The sequence below is a fragment of the Hippopotamus amphibius genome, chromosome 14 (assembly GCF_030028045.1).
Source record: "Hippopotamus amphibius kiboko isolate mHipAmp2 chromosome 14, mHipAmp2.hap2, whole genome shotgun sequence".
Classification (NCBI taxonomy): domain Eukaryota; kingdom Metazoa; phylum Chordata; class Mammalia; order Artiodactyla; family Hippopotamidae; genus Hippopotamus; species Hippopotamus amphibius.
In genome coordinates this window covers 55,850,509-55,870,567 of record NC_080199.1, presented here as the reverse complement: position 1 = coordinate 55,870,567, position 20,059 = coordinate 55,850,509, and the positions used below count along the sequence as shown (strand labels likewise).

General features: G+C 36.5%; 1 protein-coding gene across 1 annotated transcript in view; it reads left to right on the top strand.

Moving 5' to 3' along the window:
- VWA8 (von Willebrand factor A domain containing 8) overlaps positions 1 to 20,059 on the top strand; it is a 340,198-nt gene that overhangs the window by 192,308 nt on the left and 127,831 nt on the right. Inside the window, exons 26-29 of the mRNA XM_057707109.1 lie at positions 280 to 431; positions 14,983 to 15,091; positions 16,467 to 16,605; positions 19,347 to 19,546. Of these exons, the coding sequence (XP_057563092.1) occupies positions 280 to 431; positions 14,983 to 15,091; positions 16,467 to 16,605; positions 19,347 to 19,546 (600 nt within the window). The remainder of the gene's footprint in view (positions 1 to 279; positions 432 to 14,982; positions 15,092 to 16,466; positions 16,606 to 19,346; positions 19,547 to 20,059) is intronic.

The following is a 20,059-nucleotide window of genomic DNA, read 5'->3' as shown; positions in this document are numbered from 1 at the left end:
AACCTTTGAATTGACTTTGGCAAGGTTCTGTGACATGGCCGTTACCAAGGAGCTAGGAAACTTGGTGGAGGTTTTTTTTGGGGGGTGGGGAGTGGGGGATGGCATGGGAAGGCAGGAGAGTGAGACAGCAGGGAAATTTTACTACTGTTTGACCTTTTACAACAAGCATATGGTAAAGTTCATTTGATCATGATTGTTCTGTGAGTTTGGGAAATCTTTATTACATTGTGTATTTTATCACATGGTAATAAGGGCATTTTATTTATTTTTTGAATACAGAAGTTTCCCACTGAAGGTCTCTCCAGTGTGGTTAGGAATGTGTTTGACTTTGATTCCTACAACAGCGACATGAGGGAGATTTTGATTAACACTTTACACAAATATGGAATACCCATCGGAGCAAAACCTACCAGTGTGCAGCTGGCGAAGGAGTAAGGCAAACTCACTATTGTTTAAGTACTCTCGAGTGTTATTATTCTGATTCTCAAATGCTGATCATTCTGAATCTACTGTTATACTCTCCTAAACTGAGTTGCTGTGGAAATTACTTTCCATGAGTAAGCTCTTCAAATATATGTTGCTATTTGCTGGCTGGATTTCAGTTAAATAGCATTATCTATAGGTCTGTAAATTGAGAACTTTAGTTATTTTGAATGTCCCATGAGTAGATGTAATGTAATCAAATAAAGGGAAATATTTGTTTCTTTAATAGTCTCTGTCCTTTTGTTGAATTCCTGTGACTCTCATTTTTCCCTAATCTAGTGCAAAATCATTGTACAAACATGAAAACTACGTGAAGAGATAATAATATGTGTTTAGTTAAGATGTTCTTATTTGTCACCATACTTTTTTTATTATGACAGTTTTCTAAATTCATAATCATATTAACTTGAAATTTTGGAGTTACTTATTTCAGCTTAACAGATGAAAAAGGCAGGGAAAACAAGTGGGCTTTGTTTCATGTGGGCTAGTTACCTGCCTTTTATTTTGTAATTACAGGCTACGTGCTTAACAGAGAACCTTGCAAATGTGATGTTGTTGACCAGAAAGATAATTGACAGTGTTTATTAGTAGGGTAATTAAGTCAGTGCAAATTCAGTAGAAAACAGTTTTAAATATGCATAACATTGATAATGCATCTAATGCTATCTTTGGTCTATAAGGAAGTCACTTATCCTAAATTCCGAAGGGACAAAAATTACTTTGAAATTATTGTTTAACTATAGTCTTATATAGGAGGCACTCTCTACTTTCCTTAGGAAAAAAATTGTTAAATATAAATTAAAGATTTGTCCAGCTGTGTATATATATGTGTGTATATAAACACACATACATATATATTCTGTGTACATCATCATTTATTCTTTGAAGTTATTATAAAACTTGTTAGAATATATGCCAATAAAAGTAAATTGTTAAAGCTTTAACAATTTCTTCAAGGATTTCTGAAAGAGAAACAAATATTTCCCTTCAGTGATAAAAGAGCAAGATGGAGTTATGTTAGAAATTATCAGTGAGTTGGTTTATATTATTAATAAGTTAGTAAGTTTTCTTTTTGAGAAGAGTGATGTGGTGTCAGTTGCGAATATATACACTTTTCTGTAATACACTGTTTTACTGGCTGATAAGTAGTATTTATGGGCATTTTGAAACTAGTTTGGTAATTGATGGGTATGGCTTATGTTCTATATTAGAGAGTTCAAGAAATGTCTTTAATATGCAAACTTCTGTTAGTACTCATGCTTTTTACTTTTTTTAAATAAATTATATCTTTATTTTCAATTGGAAATAAGATGGTTTTTATTACCATTAACAAATTTATATAGCGTTCTAACTTCATGGAAACCAGGCTTGTGATTTAAAAATCACTTTTTTGTACTCTTGTACACCTTGAAATAAAAATTCAAAAATATATTAGTTGGTAAGATCAATCAAAAGAAAATTGTTGGCAATTTAAGTTTCTAAGGAAGACAGATAAACTGATTTAACTTATTCCTCACTGTCTCCAGTTCTAAACTGAAAAATTCTTGCCATGCCTTGTTCATTGTTGCCATGGCAAGGTAATTCCAACTCTAGTACTTACTTATGAGTGGAAGCAAAAATTCATTGAGCCTGGAAACAAGATGGTCATGCCTAAGACCAGGATGGAAAGAACTAGTTGTCCACCCACTGCATGTAGCTAAAAATAGGCTTATAGCAGATGTGGAGGATGTGTGAATTTTCCTTTGGGGTGGAGATAATAGTAGACTACAGTTTGCACATTGAAAGCATTTTTTCATCACCTGTAAATTGCAGTGACTTGAGCAGATCAAAAGTAGTGGTGTTGTTTTATTACACTTTAGTGAAATCCACATACCTCTTATTTCTATCAAATTATCAGCCTTGTACTTTGAGAGGGTAGCATGGTAAGATGAACAAAGCAATGTCCTCGGAATTCAGCAGTTAGTCACATGTTCAACCTATATGTCGGGTTAGATGTGAAGAAACAGATTTTATCCTGATTATAAAACGAGAGCATTTTATTGTAGATAGCATAACCATGTAACTTATCATGTAATTAAGACATTTTTTAGAATGAAAGGGCACTGTTTATAATAACTCTGTAAAAAGAGATGTAAAATAAGACTATCCTGGTGAGGCCAGAATATATTTTCATCTTTATAAGGTTAATAAGGTTCCTTCCTACTCTAGCATCCTTTGCATTTTAATCTAATCTTAATTTTGTCTCATCTGCGAAAACAAAAACAAATTAAAAAGAAGTAACACCAACACTTTCTGTTTCCCCGTACAGTAGCACACTGTTAATAGTAATCACACACACCACTGAAGATTTTAAAGCTGTCCCCGTGCAGTCTTACGATTCGCTTTGACTTTTCTAGACCTTTCGCTAAACCTTTTACCTCACTAGACCTTTTGCCAAATCAGTTCTTTGAGGCTGCTCCTGCCCATCTCTGGAGATACTATATTAGTGAAGAAAATTCACCTTCTGTCTCTAAGGAAGAAGGACCAAATGTTTTCATTATTATTAATATCCTTTTGCCCTGGTTGAAAAATTCTTGCTGCAACCTGTTAATTTTCTTGTTCTCTAATCCAATTCTTATTTGATAGGAGCAAGATTACACTGAATCAAGAATAAGATGGCCACATTCACACACAAGATACAGATGGAAAAATAAGTGACCACCCACTGCATATAAGTATAAGAGATGTAAGGCAGATGTAGAAGAAGGAAGTTTTCACATGAAACAGAGATGATGCTAGTCCACTGTTTATACAGTTTTCTATAGCACCTTCCTCCTCAGTTGAAATCAGAATGTACTTCGGCTGCTTGGTGATATCCCATTAGCGCTCTTTAGTGAAATTCCTAAGAGAGATGCTGTCACTTTCCCTTTTATCCTCCTAAATAGTACAGGGATAGTACCTATCTCATAGGTCTCTGTACATTTTTTAAAGGCGTAGTGTGATATTATGAGAGGAATAGGATTTATCTTACTTCCTAAACCTTTGCTAAACCTGGTACTTGTAGGCTGAGTCGTACTGGGTGGTTATTTTACCTTGCTTGATTGAGCCTTAATGCAGCTCTTCTTCTTGATCTAAATATATTCCACATCTTAGTACTGAAATCAGAATTGGCTACCTAGATCCCTACATTGCATTTGCCCCTTTCCACTAGTACTTCCTTAGGTTTTTCTATTGTTTCCTTTTAAGTTTCTAATACATGGGAAAGGATATGCCAGAGAAATGGCAAACATAATAAAAATAAGGAAGCCCACTGAGAGAAATTTAGGCAGAAATAGGAGGATTTGGCTTAAACGCTGAGCTCTTAAAAAGTTCATATGAGCTCTTGAGTTTCAAATGTCATTATTGGGAGAAAAATTACACACACACACATACACACATAGTTAGGTCCAAACATCCAACCAGAGGCATATAGATTATCTGCTATAGTAGATATAGCTCAACATTTCAAAGCAAAGTTTGCTTGTTTTACCCTCAAATGAGCTTTTACTTTTTTGAAGCTTCTTTTATTTGGGAATAAACATATTGCTAGCACATTAACCCTTCCAAATTTAAAAGTGTGTTTCAGAGTAATTGATGAACTTTAACATGTTCGGGAAACATTTGTTTTAAAGGAAGAAAAAGTCTTTTTTTTTCCTAGTACATCCACTTTTAAAAACAATATTTATTTATATATTTGGCTGCACTGGGTCTTAGTTGTGGCTCGCGAGATATTCATTGCAGTATGTGGGATCTTTAGTTGTGGCATGCAGGCTCTTAGATGCAGCATATGAGATCTAGTTTCCCGACCAGGCCCCCCTGCATTGGGAGGGCAGAGTCTTAACGACTGGACCACCAGGGAAGTCCCAGTACATCCATTTTTAGGAGACTTACACAATATTTTATCATATATAATATTATTATTGCATTTTATAGATGAGAAATTTGAGAAACAGAGGGATTACATCACTTGTCTAAGGTTAGAAAGCTGATTGAGGCAGAGCTATAATACACATAATTTTAATTCCAATTCTAAGGACAGATATAAGCAGATCCATATGCAACTGTAGGCAGTTTCTAGATCAGAGTTACTGTTAGGGTACTGAAAATTACCAATAGTTTTGGTTTAAAGGGACCTTAGAATTTTATTTTATTTTATTATTTTTGGCCGCTCCATGTGGCATGTGGTATCTTAATGCCCCGACCAGGGGTTGAACCCTCGCCCCCCGCATTGGAAGCACGGACCCTTAACCACCGGACCACCAGGGAAGTCCGGACCTTAGGATTTTAGATAATCAACTTGGAAATCATCATTGACCAAGATGTCCTACATGTAATATACATATTCTTATTCTTCAGAGAGCTGTGATAGATTCAGATTTGGGGGGCGGGGTTAGCCATATTTCACAATAAGTAGAAAAGTCGGTTAATATAGACTTTTGGCATAACAAAAATCATTTCTAAAGACCTCATCATCCCCAGTTAACCATTCCTTTTTTTTTTAAATTGTGAAACATCATGAAGTAAAACACGAGGTAATTCATTTAGAAAAATAAAAACTCTAGAAAACATTATTTAGCCACCATGTATAAGAAGCATACTCACCATCATTCCTTCCCAGTCTGGAAAACAAAATGAATTTACTGAATCTTCTCAAACACTGTAGTCATTTTTACATAAATCAAACATACAGAGAAATTGTCTCTACCCTCTGAATTTAGCTTCATGTATTTTTCTCTCCATGTCTTCCCTAGGAGACATACGTATCTATAAAATATGTAGGTGATTATCCTTCTTGATCCATGTTTTTTGTCCTCAACCCTATTGATTTGCTTTTTAATGTTGCTTAGTTTATTCTTAAGCCAGTTTCTTTTTTTTTTTCCCGAAGCATTTATTGCCTATTTGTCACTGGCAAAGTACTATCTTCCAATCATTTATTTGTATCAGTCAAGTAGACTAAAAATTTGAGGAAATTTAAAGGCTTTTTATATGTAGGATTTCTCCATGATGCATATTTACTAAATGAAGAGTGATGTCCCATTTATTTTTATTTTTAAAATAAATTAGCAAAAAGAAAATTAAAACACCCAGTTCCCTGAAAGGAGATCCTTTTTAAAACACTCATTCCCAATCTTCTTTGTTGAAAAGAAATATGTCTATAATAGATTAAAGTATGTACAACACTCCTACCATTATCCCACTTTTTTGTCCTTCCCTCTTGTTCCTTGAGTCTTTAGACTTAAGATATTTATTCTAAACATAATGAGCAGATTCATAAAGCATATAAGGTGCTTTATGCTAGGCATTTCTCTGGCATTTTAACACAAAGTAAGGGATAAACACATTAATATCAACACTTTGTGTCTTTATGCATATGTTTAAATGTCATTATCCTTTACAGACTCATAGAAATGCTGTTGCTAGACAGACTGCACATCTAAAAATGACTGTTATGTGTGACTGCACTTTTAAAGTGTCCCATAGCTGGTGAAGAAGCCCTACTGGAGTCTTGCAATTACTCCTCCAATGTCCTCTTGATGTCTGTATTCTCTCTGCTTTCAAATGCTTTATTAACATTTTTTAAAACTTCATATTTCAGGCAAGATAAGGTAACTTTAAATTATATGGTCTAAGACCATATTAGCCAATATTTTTTATTACATTTCTTTAATAGGTTCGCATTTTAAATAGTTTAAAAACACAGTGGTAGCTGTTGATAGCAGTTGCCTTTGAGAGAGGCTCTGGAAAAGGAAAAGGAGGCCTCCCTTTCTATTCTAACATGTATATTATTTTCTATATTTTATTTTTTAAATGTCCACAGACTATCTGGGCCCTGGAATTTTTCATTCTGGTTTCTTACTTCAATAAAATTAAAATGGTAAAGGAAAGATCTATTCTGAAATTGCTGTTTTGTGGGAACTTTTGCCTTCAGTACAGCAAAGCTTACACAGCCCTGCAATGCCTAGTCTGAGGGTGTAACAGTGGCACCCTTACCAATGACAAATGAGAAATCAGGATAACCAGGCTTTTCTATGGCAGTTCAACACAATATAAGTAAGTTTATACACTGGTAGACATCAACATAAATGTATCAAGTGAGGGAAGACAGCACATTTTTAAGGCAGCAAAAAATTAAATGTGGATATTTATTAAGTGCTTACTAAGGGCTCTAAGCACGTTATAAATATTAACTCAATCTATACAACAGCTCTATTTTTTCTATTAGGCTAGTAATTTTTTCCTGTTTTATTATCTGTTCGGTGCAGGAGTGTGTGTATATGTATTACAGATGAAGAAACTGAAGCTCAAGAGACTTTAAATAATTTAACAAATTATACAGCTAATAAATGGCAAGATGGGAAATTCAAACACAGATCTGTCTGTTCCAGAGCCTCTCTTTTTGCTCACTCACCATGCTGTCTCTACATTCTTGTGTGAGAAAAGCAGTGTCATCAACATTGGATTGCAAGATTTTAAAGATGATGGAAACTTCAGAGCCGTTTTCCAAATTTCATTTCCTACCCTTTTGGGACATATATCATGCAAAATACACATTTAACTTTTACATTAGTGACTAGACCCATTGGTTTAATCACAGTGTCCTTCCAATTAATGCCATTTGTCATGGATTACAGAAGTAAATAAAAACATCTTTTTTATAAGATGCGAGCAAATTTGCTTAGATCTTTTCTCTTATAATAAGGATTTGACTTTTGAAAAATCAAAATAGGTGACATTCACAAATTCTTCAAAATGAATAGAATGATTCTTTTCTAAGTTTATTCTACATAGAATCCTTTACTTAGCACTGCCGTCCTCAAAATCACACTTATTAATATAATTAGCTTTAGCAGAATAATTATAAATCACTGTGCATTTCCTGTGTATCTGTGAGTTGTTTCTAAGTCATTACAAATTTGACAGAGTTGGCCTCCATCTCGGGGCCAATAGCTCCTGTGTTCAAAGATGGAATGGATTCCCCAGAGGAAAGGTAGGGTGTACCTTCTGTAGTATGGGTTTGGACAGATCAGGACAAACCTTACTGGGGAGGTATTCAAGGGATTCAAACTTGGAATATCATATTCAATAGCCTTTAATGTCCTTCAAACTCATAGATTCTGTGGTTCACTGCCGCTAGTTGAATTGGAAAGCTGAACAAGTAGTCACTCCTCTCCCTTATATCAGCAACCATTCATTACTTTATCAGCCAGTCTCATAGAATATTTTAATAGAACTCCCGATGAAGGTAGCTGATGTCACGTTTTCCTGTTGTAAGGGATATTATTTCATTGCAGTGTGTGTTACATGATCATGTTTAGTATTGATCTTTCTCTTTAGAGAAGTGCCAGGTGTGCATATTTTCAGACAGAACAGCTTCATATATATTGAATGTGTCTTAAAAGGGCATCTGTCTAGAATCAGTTTTCCACATTAAGACTTATCCTGTGTAATTGGAACATCAATAGCAACTACTTCTTCTCTGACCAAGACCAACTACAGGGTCTTCCAAGTACCAGAGACATCAAAAACATCCCCAACCAGGGCCTCTCTTAAGAGTCATTTCATAAGGTTTACCTTTGAATATAAGAATGAGTATCAGTTTACTGGTTATCCCATTAAATTAAAAGACTCTCTTCTTAAAGTTTTGTGCTTCTCCTTCCATTTTCCAAACTCTTATACGCTCTAGTTTTCTTTTTGAAGTCTTAGTTTTTACAAATGAGTTCACAATACTGATCATGAAGTTCTAAGATGTGCAATTCCACTCTACATGATGATTTACTTTCACTTCGTAAAAGAGCACTTAGTTTTCACAAATACTAAGATTTACATAATAACACCTCAGAACTGTTAGAAGCAGCAGGGTGGCATTGGGCTTTATAGTTTCATAGTCCTGATCTCAGGTGGCCTTGGCCTGCAGTGGCTTAAAGCAGGGTTTCAGTTCCCTGCCAGTGATTGAGGTCGGATCAAGGTGGTGAGTGTACTGAATCTTAGCTACTAGACCAGAGGTCAGCGACAAGGCCCTGGCCCTACGGCTTGCAAGAAAAGAATTCCCACAAAGACAGAAAGTAATGAAATAAGTAAAGTATTTATTAGGAGAAAAAAAAAGAGTACAGTACATGGGGATAGACACATAGGCAGGCTCAGAGAAAGAGTCTCACCCTCGTGGCAGTTTGAATCACTTTTATGGGGCATTTTTTCCAGGTTTCCTTGGGCCAATCATTTTGATTTGCCTGGTCCAGAGTCTGTGTTTGGTGTATCTCAGGATCTTCCCATGTGTGCATGTGCATCTCCTAGCCAACATGGATTCCACCAAGGAGGCCTATGAGTAGATTTAGCTACTTGGCATGACTTCCCTTTTGACCTCCAGAGAGCCCTTCTGAGCATGTGTAGTCGGGGAGGTTTCCTGACTTTGGGAATGAGGAATATGTGGTCTCTTATCTTCTGTCTGGGCGGGGCCCAGCCTCCTCTCTCAACTGTCCAGTTATTCTAGTCTTGGAGTATCAGTCCACAGGGAACGAACTCAAACCATTTGCCCCTGGGGGCCTATCTCCTGCCTCAGTTCTTGCCCTTTATTCTCTTGGTATATTATGAAGTAGCTTCACAGCCATTTTATTTGCTTTCTGCTCCTTTATGGGGATGCAGAGGGAAAAATTAAAAATATAATCAATCTATGTAGAAATTGTCAAGATCTATGAATCTTCTTCCATACTCATCTTTGGCAGTCTCACAGAGTTATCCTTGATCCCTTAGGCATTTGTAAGTGATATCTGTCACCTGACTGGATAGAAATCCCCAATCCCAACCAGTAGGTAACTCTTCCAAATACACTTGCAAAGTAGATTGCATCATTTGTTGAGAGTCATGTAGTCAGGATGCAGTGAGGAGGATCTGCCATGGTGGTCTACAACTTGCCATCAAGATGAGAAACAAGTATGTGAAGATGTTGGTAGTTGTAATGTAACCAAGTATTCATTCAACAAACACTATTGAACATTTATGTGGTAAACACTAAGTAGGGAGTCAGAAATAAAAAGGTGAAGAAGGCTCAGTCCCTGCCTTCAAGGAGGTCATAATAATTGGGGAAGCATTCAAGTAGAGTGACTAGTGTTCTGTGAGAGCCACACAAAAGCAAGCAAAGAGGTGGGTTACTGCCTTCTCCCTGGGGGAGTTTCAGGGACAGTAAACAAGCTGAATCTTTATAGTACGACTAGGTGTTTTCCGGGCAAATAAAGGAGAAGAAAGCACTTCAAGCAGAGTCAGTTTAAGAGGGCATGGTGCCTTTTGGAAAATACAAGTATTTTGGTGACTAAAACAAAGGGTTAACTGGGGGCATGCTGTGTGGTGAGACTAAAAGGGAGAGAAGAGCCGGGGAAACAAAAGAAGAATTTGAAGCCAGAGAGTAGCGTGGTCTGATTCATAGTTTAGAAAGACCCCTTTAGGTTTTCTAAAGATGAGAAACTGAAAGGCAGTGGAACTGAAGACAGGAAGACCTACCTGTTGGGAAGCAGCTGCAGTAATTCTGGTGATGAACTGTGAGAGCTTACGTTGTGGCAGCGGGAATGTAAAAGAGGGACACGGGTGAGAGAGGTTTCCATAGCAGAAGCAATGGATTCTGAGTGCCAGAGATACAAGTAAGAAGTAAGCCTTACCTTCAGTGAATTAACAATCTTGGGAAAACATGTAAACTCCCAATCTTATTATGCAATTGTTATATTCAAAGTGTTAACAGTCGCAGTAGGGTTTCTCGTCCTATGCGTCCATTTTGTGGGAAATAACAGTAGTTTGGATTTTTATTTGTTTGTTTTCTGGGAAAATTTCCAACTGGGAGGGTTTCAATCTAAGTCATTGATGTAAATATTTAGGAAAGGAAAGAAGCTAAGATTTGAAAATACTAAGATGTAGTTGGTAAAGCAGATGGCAGAAAAAAGAGAAGTTTTTGCAGTGAAAATTTGAAGAGCGGTGAGAGAAAGGAAACTCAAGGCCCAGAACTATAGTCTCACAACTTCTCTGAAAAGGAACAAGCCAGAGATGTGTGAAGCAAGGTGACAACACCTGCTTTAGCATGAAGTGACCCTGGGCAGCAGCACTGACACTGCACAGTGTCAATCTGGATACTGGGGAGGAATTTGAGAAGTGTTAGCCAAGAATCACAGGTCTCCCTAAATCTTTTTCCAGCCTATATCCAAATGAATCTCTATTTCTGTGGCCACAGCAGGACCTTGGTGGCAGAGGTGCACAAGTCTAAGTTATAAAGTGAAAACCATAGTGTCTAAATGCAGAGCCAGCCAAGCAAAGGAAAAACACGTGTACATACTCATGTATACATCATTCGCAGCAAAGCAAAGTTTGTCTACCAGCAGCATGCAAGACTGTAGGGAAGGGAAATTCAGAAGTTTCTAGCAAACAAGGGAGGGTAATTGGGGATTGTAGTACCCATTATTACTAATTTAAAGTGTTTAAAGTGGCATTTCCGTTTTCTGTTTGTAGTACTTTTTCTTTTAGTAAGTATAAATATTTACGAGGGATTTCATAGATTCACTTCTGACCGTGTTCTCTAAAACTGTTATTCTCTATCAGGTCTTAAGTTTGAAAGTTGCAAATTCTGCAGAAATCTATCCTAAGAGTTTCTAAGAGTTCCATATGTACACATTTCCATGGAAACCCAGAAGAGCAGGAGATTCATTCTGCCCAGAAAGAAATATGGGAGAGGGGTGCAAGGGGAAGTGACATTTGAATTGGGCCTTAAAAATGAGAAGGATTTCATCAAAGAAGCAATAGCAGAAAGGAATTCTGAGCTGACGTGATAACCTCGTAGAAGCATGAAAATGCATAGCATGTTCAGGAACAGCAAGTAGCAATTCAAGGTAACTAAGGCATATGTTGGCTGGAGAGCAGGAGGAAGGGGTAAGAACCGAAGCTGGAAATATTTGTCAGGATTGTTCTATTAAAGGTTCCGGTAAAGCCAGTTGGGTAGTGCAACTTAATTTTTACCAGAGGTTAGATTTAAAACCTTAGGAACAAGTGAGGCCTGCTAAAATTGGAGTTGTTCTTTTTCTTTTCAAAGATGGTGAATTTTTGAGAGTCAGTGGAACTACCCTGAAGGATTCCATTATTCCCATGAAAATTAGTAGTTCTTGTGGTAAGGAAAATGTTTCAGGAATTGTTGATAATAGGTATGTCAACAACTTCCAATTGCATAATGCCCTTAGAAAGATCCAAATCTTTTTCATGTGTTTCTTTCATACTCCAGAAATAGTATTGGCAAATGTTCAGAGAAGGCCAAAGTTTGCCAGAACATACTCTTTAAAACCCCAGCTCACCTCTTTATGGAAACAATCTTAGACAGATCTCTTGTGTGTCATTCAAACTCTGTTACTCGACTTTGGTGTCCATATGCATCATGCTGTGAAACATACATGCTTAAAAAAAAACTTTTTTTTCCCTTCTGTAACTTGCCCAAGTGCTGTAATTTGACCTGAGTCATCATTTTGAAAGTCACCTTATTTTAGTCAAAACTTTTACTTCCAAGTCTTCATTAATACGTCCACAAGGGATTAAGAAAATCACAACATATGAATTGAAATACTTCATTGTTTTAAAAAACATAAATTCATGAATGACATTGAAGATAAAAAATAGTACTATTTATGTCTAAGTTCATCCTCTTCCCCTTTAAAATTAAATCCAGACATCATTCCAGCTCGGACTTTCACAAAGTTAAACTACACAAGTGGCAGGATCTTAAAACTATGGAAAATACCATTGTTGTTTCAATCAAATCGGATGTAACAACTTAAGTCTGGTTGGAGTTGGATGACAGATTTCAGTAATGGAATATAGAGTCTTTTGCTAACTGGTTATTCGTTTAGAGTTACCCCCAAATTAGTGTTAAATATGTTTCCAATTCCAAAGCTTGTTTATGCACTCAGTTATAATTCCCCTTCCCCCATCTACTACCTGTTGAAGGGAAGAGAATTAGTAACCATCAAATTTTTCCACAACTTATTGGGAGGACTTAGTAGTGGAAAATAAATGCGGGGCTTTGGTTTACCTCGGTTGGCCAGCCTGGAGCCCACAGGAAGTCTAGAAACAACTCCTGTGTTACCGGGGATCTGACAGAGTCAGTTTGATTGTGCAACACCAGAACACCCTGCCTATGTGAGCTCAGTTGCAATTGTTAACGCTAATAGCATCTCGTTATGTGGTTCCAGAATAGATTCTATGTGGGGTACCTGAAGGTCCTTCCCATACTCTGCCAACCAAACAGCTAGTGCTGTTTTTAAATGGAACCAGGCAGCCTGTAATTTCCATGACTGTTATTTAGAATGAGTTGGCAAGTTCAAAACAGCTTTCATGAATATCCCTGGGGCTTGTCAGTAAAAATTGGAAGTCAAGTAAAGTTACTTTTTCACAAATGGATGAAGGTTTTTGGTTTTGTTTTGTTTTTAGCATCTGTATGATATTTTGTGTGATTATTAAAGGATATATTAGACCAGTTTTTTGGGCTAGATTTCAACCTATCAACCAAGCATCATTTTTATAAAGCAATTCTCCACCTCAGATTTCCAGATGTGTTTCTGTTGTCTTCAAAGAGCCAATTTCGGATGTTTGTAGAGCTCCTTTTTATCAGCTTTAAAAAAGTAATTTTGTCTATCAGGCATCTATTCTATTGATAGTTATAGATAATTTTGTTCTGATTATTTATTTTAACTCCAGAGCGCTAAGGTAATGCAAGATCTACCACTGATATTTTGCCCCACTCACTTCAGTGATCATCTGAGACACCCCCAGCTGTAAGGAACTGGAACCTTACAGATTATCCCCTTCATCTCACAAAGGAAAAAAATAAGACTCAGAGAAATTATCTAACTCTTCCCTTCACAAGTTTGCTAGTTTATAAAGGAACTAGCTTTTCACTAAGACTTCTACACTAGAGGGAAATTAGGTGTGTCTCCTTCCTTTGTTTTCTCTTCTATATTTAGAGACCTAATTCTTCTTTGGTGCACTGCTGAAAGCAATGAAGAATACTGTTCATCCCCTAAACGAGGAGAGAGATTCCAGTCTATGAGATGTTTTCAGGATCTGCCCTTTTGACACAGAAATGTGTTTTTATTACATTTAAGAGAGAACACAATAATAGTAAATCCCCTGACTCAGTGCCTCTTCCACCTCATTACTGGTAAAAACATGGAAATAAGTGGATGACCAATCAGGATAATTGTCCACGTACTTAATATGTATTTTAAATGATGAATACAAAAACATACGTACTTTTGAATGATTTATGTTATGACTTAGGAGAATTTCATTGTAAATTTCTTTTAAATTTCTCTCCTTTGGTGTTAAACACTAGCATTTCAAAGGACAAAAATCATATTCCACCAGAACGCTTGATTTCGTTATTCTATGCAAAGAAATATCTGTCTTGCATGGTCTTATTAAGTATATGGAGATATTTTTTCAGACTACTCTTTCACTGAAAATAAAATGATTTTCTAAATAACAATATGTACTCTTTTAATGATCATCAAACTCATTTCAAGCATGCATTTCAATTTATAGCCACGTGTGCATGCATTATTTTTAAAGAACTTTTAACTCTGAATCATTTTTGGCCTTCACTTACCATGGAGTAAGAAATTTATAGTGAATTAAATGACAAATCAATGGTTCCTTTTTTAAAGATTCAAAGAAAAGGTAGTATGGTTAAAAAGTAAAGGCTTTATTCTAAAAAAATTTGTGGTTTTGTACTTTAGCGTTGCCATATTTGTTTTCTCAAGTCATTTTATTTAAAAGTAACTTCAAATAAAATGAAATCTAAACACAGAATAATTCCATTAGAAGCCAGGATGGTAGTTCCCTTGTTGGGGGTAATGACTGAAGTGGTCCCAGGGAATTTCTGAGTGTCGGTGATGCTTGGGTACTGTACACACAGGTGTGCTCAGGACTAGGTGGCACATTTATGTGTAGGTATATTATATGTCAATTCAAAGTAAAAAAAAGAAAAAAGATTAAGGTGCTAAAACAGACTGTATGAAACTTGCCCTGTACAACTTACAAACATGTGACTGGTAGTATTGTGTGCTATTATTTGATTTCAAATTTAGGAGAACAGAATGAAAAAGTTGATGGATTGCTCCAATTTTTCCCCCTAAATCCTTCCTATACTCTAACAGGAATTTGATGTTAAATTGCGAAGTGTTTACCAATTCAGGGAAAAAATATGTGAACTTTAATTATGTCTGTCATTAAGGTAAAAGCCGACTTACGTTCTGAATTTCTGAAATTTGAAATCCTTTTCTTTTTAAAGTATATTTTAAACATCATATTAAAGACTATCTTTTAATAAAATGAAATATAACTCAGTTCTAAGTAAAGCATTCTTCAAATTTGCTTGTGTGGTCAGTAATACATAACTCATTATCTTTTCCTGTGACTTCGAAACAGGAAGAAATGTTTATTCTTCATATTAATCTTTGACAGGTTGCCTCTTCCAGAGCAGACCTTCATGGGCTACTGGACAATTGGGCAGTCAAGAAATGGAATGCAAAAGCTGTTGTGTCCAGCAGAAACTCATCATATAGACGTAAAGGTTGATGTCATTATTTCTTCATTAGAGTATTGACTGTTACCAATTTTTCTATATCTTCCTTGGAGAAAATCCATTCAGACTCAGAAATGACTTGTTCTGATGTTTTTTTTAGAATAGATTAACTTGTGCTCTAATTCTCAAGCCAACCTGGCCCCTGAGGGACTCAATGTAGGTAAAGGTTAATGGCTGGTAGAATTCCTAAGAGCCATCCTATATTTCAGGAAAGTCAGGTAGGACAGTTACGCCCTTGTATTTGTTTTCATGAAAAAGGGCAAAGGAATATCAGTCACTATTTGCAATAGAAACCCCTCTAGGTTAGACTGTGGGGAATTAGGTGCTCATAAAATCATTAGAAAGGACAGGAGGAACAGAAGTCAAGGGGCCATCGCAGGACTTTGGGTTTCAAGACCAGTGTTTTTGCTTCTGCTACCACCCCTGTTGCTGGGAGCTGCACAGTAAGGCAGGGTCAGCAAACTTTTCCTGTAAAGGGCCGGATAGTAAATATTTTAGGCATCGTGGCCATACAGATTCTGTCACAACTGCTCAACTTTGCCATGGTAGCACAAAAGCAGCCTCAGACAATACATTAACAAATGAGTGAGACTGTGTTCTAGTAAAATTTTATTGACAAAAGCAGGGGATGGATCCGACTTGCCCTGCGGGCCATAGTTTGCCAACCCTTGTAGTAGAGCATAGAGGCCGCTCGTATTTGTCAGAGGCTCCTTGTCTACTCTGGTTGCAGGAAGATGGCCCCTGCCTCTCACCTGCCTTCCAGATCTGATGCAAGTGCCTTTAATTGGCAGAACCTAAATCACATCCAGAACTCTTGCTGCAAAGGACTGTAAGGAATGTAGTTTTTAGTCTTCTAGCTCCTAAAATACAGACTAGGTAGAAGGGTTGGGAGTGCCCTTCTAACCCAAACATGTTTGGGTTAGTCTATATCTAACCCACACATTTTTGATTAATTAAGGACTGTAAGGGCATGCAAATCAATGTTCAAGGGTCAACTGTATTTTAAAAACTATTCTCCTGGTTTGGACAGCTCTGGATCCCAATACTTTGAGTTCAAAACTTACTCTTGGCTTAGGAAAGAAGGAAGTAATGAGAACTCCTATGGGATTTTACATCTGGTATATTTTGTGAGTATAAAGAAAAGAAAGTGAGAAATTAAATAAGATAGCACATGTGAAAGCATTTATAAATGCAAGTATATGGTATTACTATTGTTATAAGTATCATGCTAGCTAATAAAATGAGAAGAGGTATATCAAGATGTTGAATATTTGAATTGAAAATCTGTATTTTGGGAGAACTTTAGCTTTTCTTCATTTTGGTAACTACCCAAATGTCTTAACTCAGATAACAATTTTTATAGGGTCCAGCACTTATAAACATACAGGAGTATCCAATAGAAAGACACGAAGGAAGATCCCAAACCTTTACTGAAGAATGTGCCTCCTGGAAGTTACCATTGGATGAAATTAACCTAATCTGTGACATTGCTACATCACATGGTATGTCAGTTTATTCTCTTTTCCTTCCTGCACTGATTTTTTTTAAAAAGCAGAATCAAAATAATCTCTAGACATCAAGAAGTCTGGATTGGATAGTAATTATACGTGATTTAGAACTAATTTCCTATAACAACCTAACAAAATGCTATTGTGGAATCCACATAAGCGCTTCTGAGTTTATATGCATATGTCTGCTTCTCATTACAATTGTAGCGCAAAGTTAAACACACCCAGGCATGCGCTAAAAATAGAAGGGGGAAAGAAAAAGGAAAAACACTGGATTTTTTTTGGCTAGGATTCCAGTTTGGTGATTGCATGAACCCTGAAAGCAGGGCTGGAGGATTTGCAGTCATTAAACCTCTCATTGTAAAGAATGACAAATAAAGGATGTGAATTTTTGGCATCTGCATCTCTGGACTGTTGCCATTACCTACTGATTCATGCAGTGTACCCTGGGTACTTTTTAGCAGAAGTCTTCAATTGATGGCAGTTACTAAGGTGATATAAACAGAAGTGATGGCAGGGGGAAGGGAGAGAGTCTCTAACTTGTCTACAATGGGGATTATTTATGCAATAATTCAGAAGCAAGTGTTTGTTCATGTAAGTTCTGTGGATGTTTGTCCCAAAATCAGCTCTGCTGTGTAAAAATACGTGCTTTTAAAATGTACAGGGTTTTTGTTGGTAATAGATTGGTCTTCCTATTAAGATATTTTACATTCACTAGTAGAGAATAAATATGGATCTTACGGACAAAATTTGAACTTTGCCCTTGTCTCATATTTAGAGATTATAAGTAAGTATGCTGTGATCCTCTGCACCAGGCCAGTGACAGGTGTCATTAAACTTTGTCACAGTCTCACAATTCTTCTCAACACACCATTCCAGGCAGTCCCTGTCAGCCAGTCAGAATTGGTCCTTAAAAATGAAACTTATTTGCTGTCCCTCACATAGTTTAACCCTCTATTTCAGTATTGTCCACATTTGCAAATTATTAATAGGTTTTTGTGTTGTTTTTTACTTTGTTTTTTTACCTATTCTGTATTGTAAGAGAAAAGAACATTTTCTTGGGTAAGAATCAGGGTTAATTTTATATGTATATGTAAAATGTATATATTTTATATATTAAATATATATAAATTTATATATATGTATATATATACACACAGACATATGTTTGAACCAAAGATCAAATAGCACTTAATGCCTGCAATAAGAGAGAACAATTGATAAGTTTATGAAGTACATTTCTATTAATATTTTTATTATATTCCCTGGTGCCCTATACCATGTACAAAGATGCTTAATAAATGTTGAACTGAACTTATTTGTGCTGATAGTAGAAGCACAAAAAAGATTCTTAAATTATGAGTTGTGTGATTCTACCTGATATTTGGAACTATAAACATATATGGTTAACAATGTCTCCTAAATAATGTTTTCTGCCCATCCATTGATTTGTGTTTCTTATGAATGTTAGCTTGTTTAAATTTACTATATCTTTATATGTATTTGGTCTTTATGTGTAGACATGACATACACACACACACACTATATATATTTTTTTAATTTTATTTATTATTTTTGGGGGGTACACCAGGTTCAATCATCTGTTTTTATACACATATCCCCGTATTCCCTCCCTCCCTCAACTCCCCCCCCACCCTCCCTCCAGTCCCCCCCACCCTCCCCATCCCAGTCCTCTAAGGCATCTTCCATCCTCGAGTTGAACTCCCTTTGTTATACAACAGCTTCCCACTGGCTATCTATTTTACAGTTGGTAGTATATATATGTCTGTGCTACTCTCTCAAAAATTTTCTCCAAATTTTCCAGGATAGTCCCAAATATAAATATCTCATTATCATATCTTGTATCTTAGTTTTGGGTTTAGAAAATATGACCGCTGTAAATAGATACCTGGATAATGAGTGATGTTGATAGTGTTTATTATACAGAAGCAGCTTAATCCCTTGCCTCAAGGTGCCCAGAAATAGCAGTTATGGGGAACATAGTCCAGAGCCTGGCCACTCAAACCAGCAGCAGTGACATCTCCTGGGAGCTTGTTGAAAAGGCAGCATCTGAAACCCCACCCCAGACCCACTGAGTCAGAATCTGCATTTTTATTAGATCCCCAGGTGATTCATATGCACTTGAAAGTTGAAGAAGCACTGAAATAGAATTCAGAAAATGGGCTTAGTCAAGTACTAGGTTGAAAAGACAGAGATTTTGTAATAATAAATACACAGATATGAAAAAAAGATAATTTGGAAAATAAGATCCGTTGAGCTGAGAATCAAAAAATGGAATTACTTATTTACTAGAAAAGCCTGAAGATCTAGTAACTAGCTGGGAAATGCCAGATTAGCAGATAGAAGATGTTGACCAGCTGTTGTCCATTTGAGCAATAATAAAATAAGAGGAAACAGATTTTTATTGAAGCACACAATACTTTCATACAGGGAAGAATTTCCTGACATTGAGGAGTGTTAAATATTTAATGGTGTTAGCGTGAGATGTTATGGAATTCTTTGGGGGAACAAATAGATATTTACTTCCTGGAATAGATAGTTGTGGCCCCATCTGCATTTAGGGCAGGTGCAAAATTGTTTCTCACAATGCGCTTCGGCGTAATCAATCCATCTGAAAATCCATCTGCAAATCATAATTCAGTTTTCACTAGACCTTTTGACAAATCAGAAAATCTATTGCAGACCATGGAATTAACACTTTTTTGTCATTTCAGAAAATGAGGAAAATACTCTCTACGTACTTGCGTGCAATCCTGTTTCCTTATACTTTATGAATATGACTGGGAAAAATGGCTACTTTGTGGACCTTTATGACATCTTCCCAAGAACAGCCAGTGGGATCTGGTACCCATTTGTGACAGTGGCACCACTGGGAAGTCCCCTCAAGGGTCAAGTGATTCTTCATGAGCAGCAGGTAATATCATCATCTGATTACGCCAGGGTAACTTATGTGAAGGAAAAGGCAAGAGTGTTTTTTCAACCTATAACTAAAAATATTTGCTTTCGTAAAGGTCGAGGAAAGGGGCTGAAGGAAGGGGTCAAGAGTTGTATTTTATCCGTACCACAAGGCAGGCTAATATCTTCCTCTCTGCAGAGATGTCGACATGGGCTGTAACACTTGAAATATGTAAGTGAGGTTTTCTCAACTTCAGCACTAATGATATTTGAGGCTGGGTAATTCTATGTTGTGAAGCTTACATTCTCTTTGGGGAGAAAGACATCAAACAAGTAAGCCAGCAAATAAATACACAAATTTCAAGTAGCAATAAGTGCTATATATTCAATAGAAATAAGGTAAGGTCCTAGGGAATGATGAGGGTAGGGTAGGAGGAATTGGGAGGATAAACAGTATCCAAAGAGTGCTGAGATATCTCTCCTTAGGAGATGACATTTTATCTGAAACTTGAATGGCGTTCTTTATGTGGAG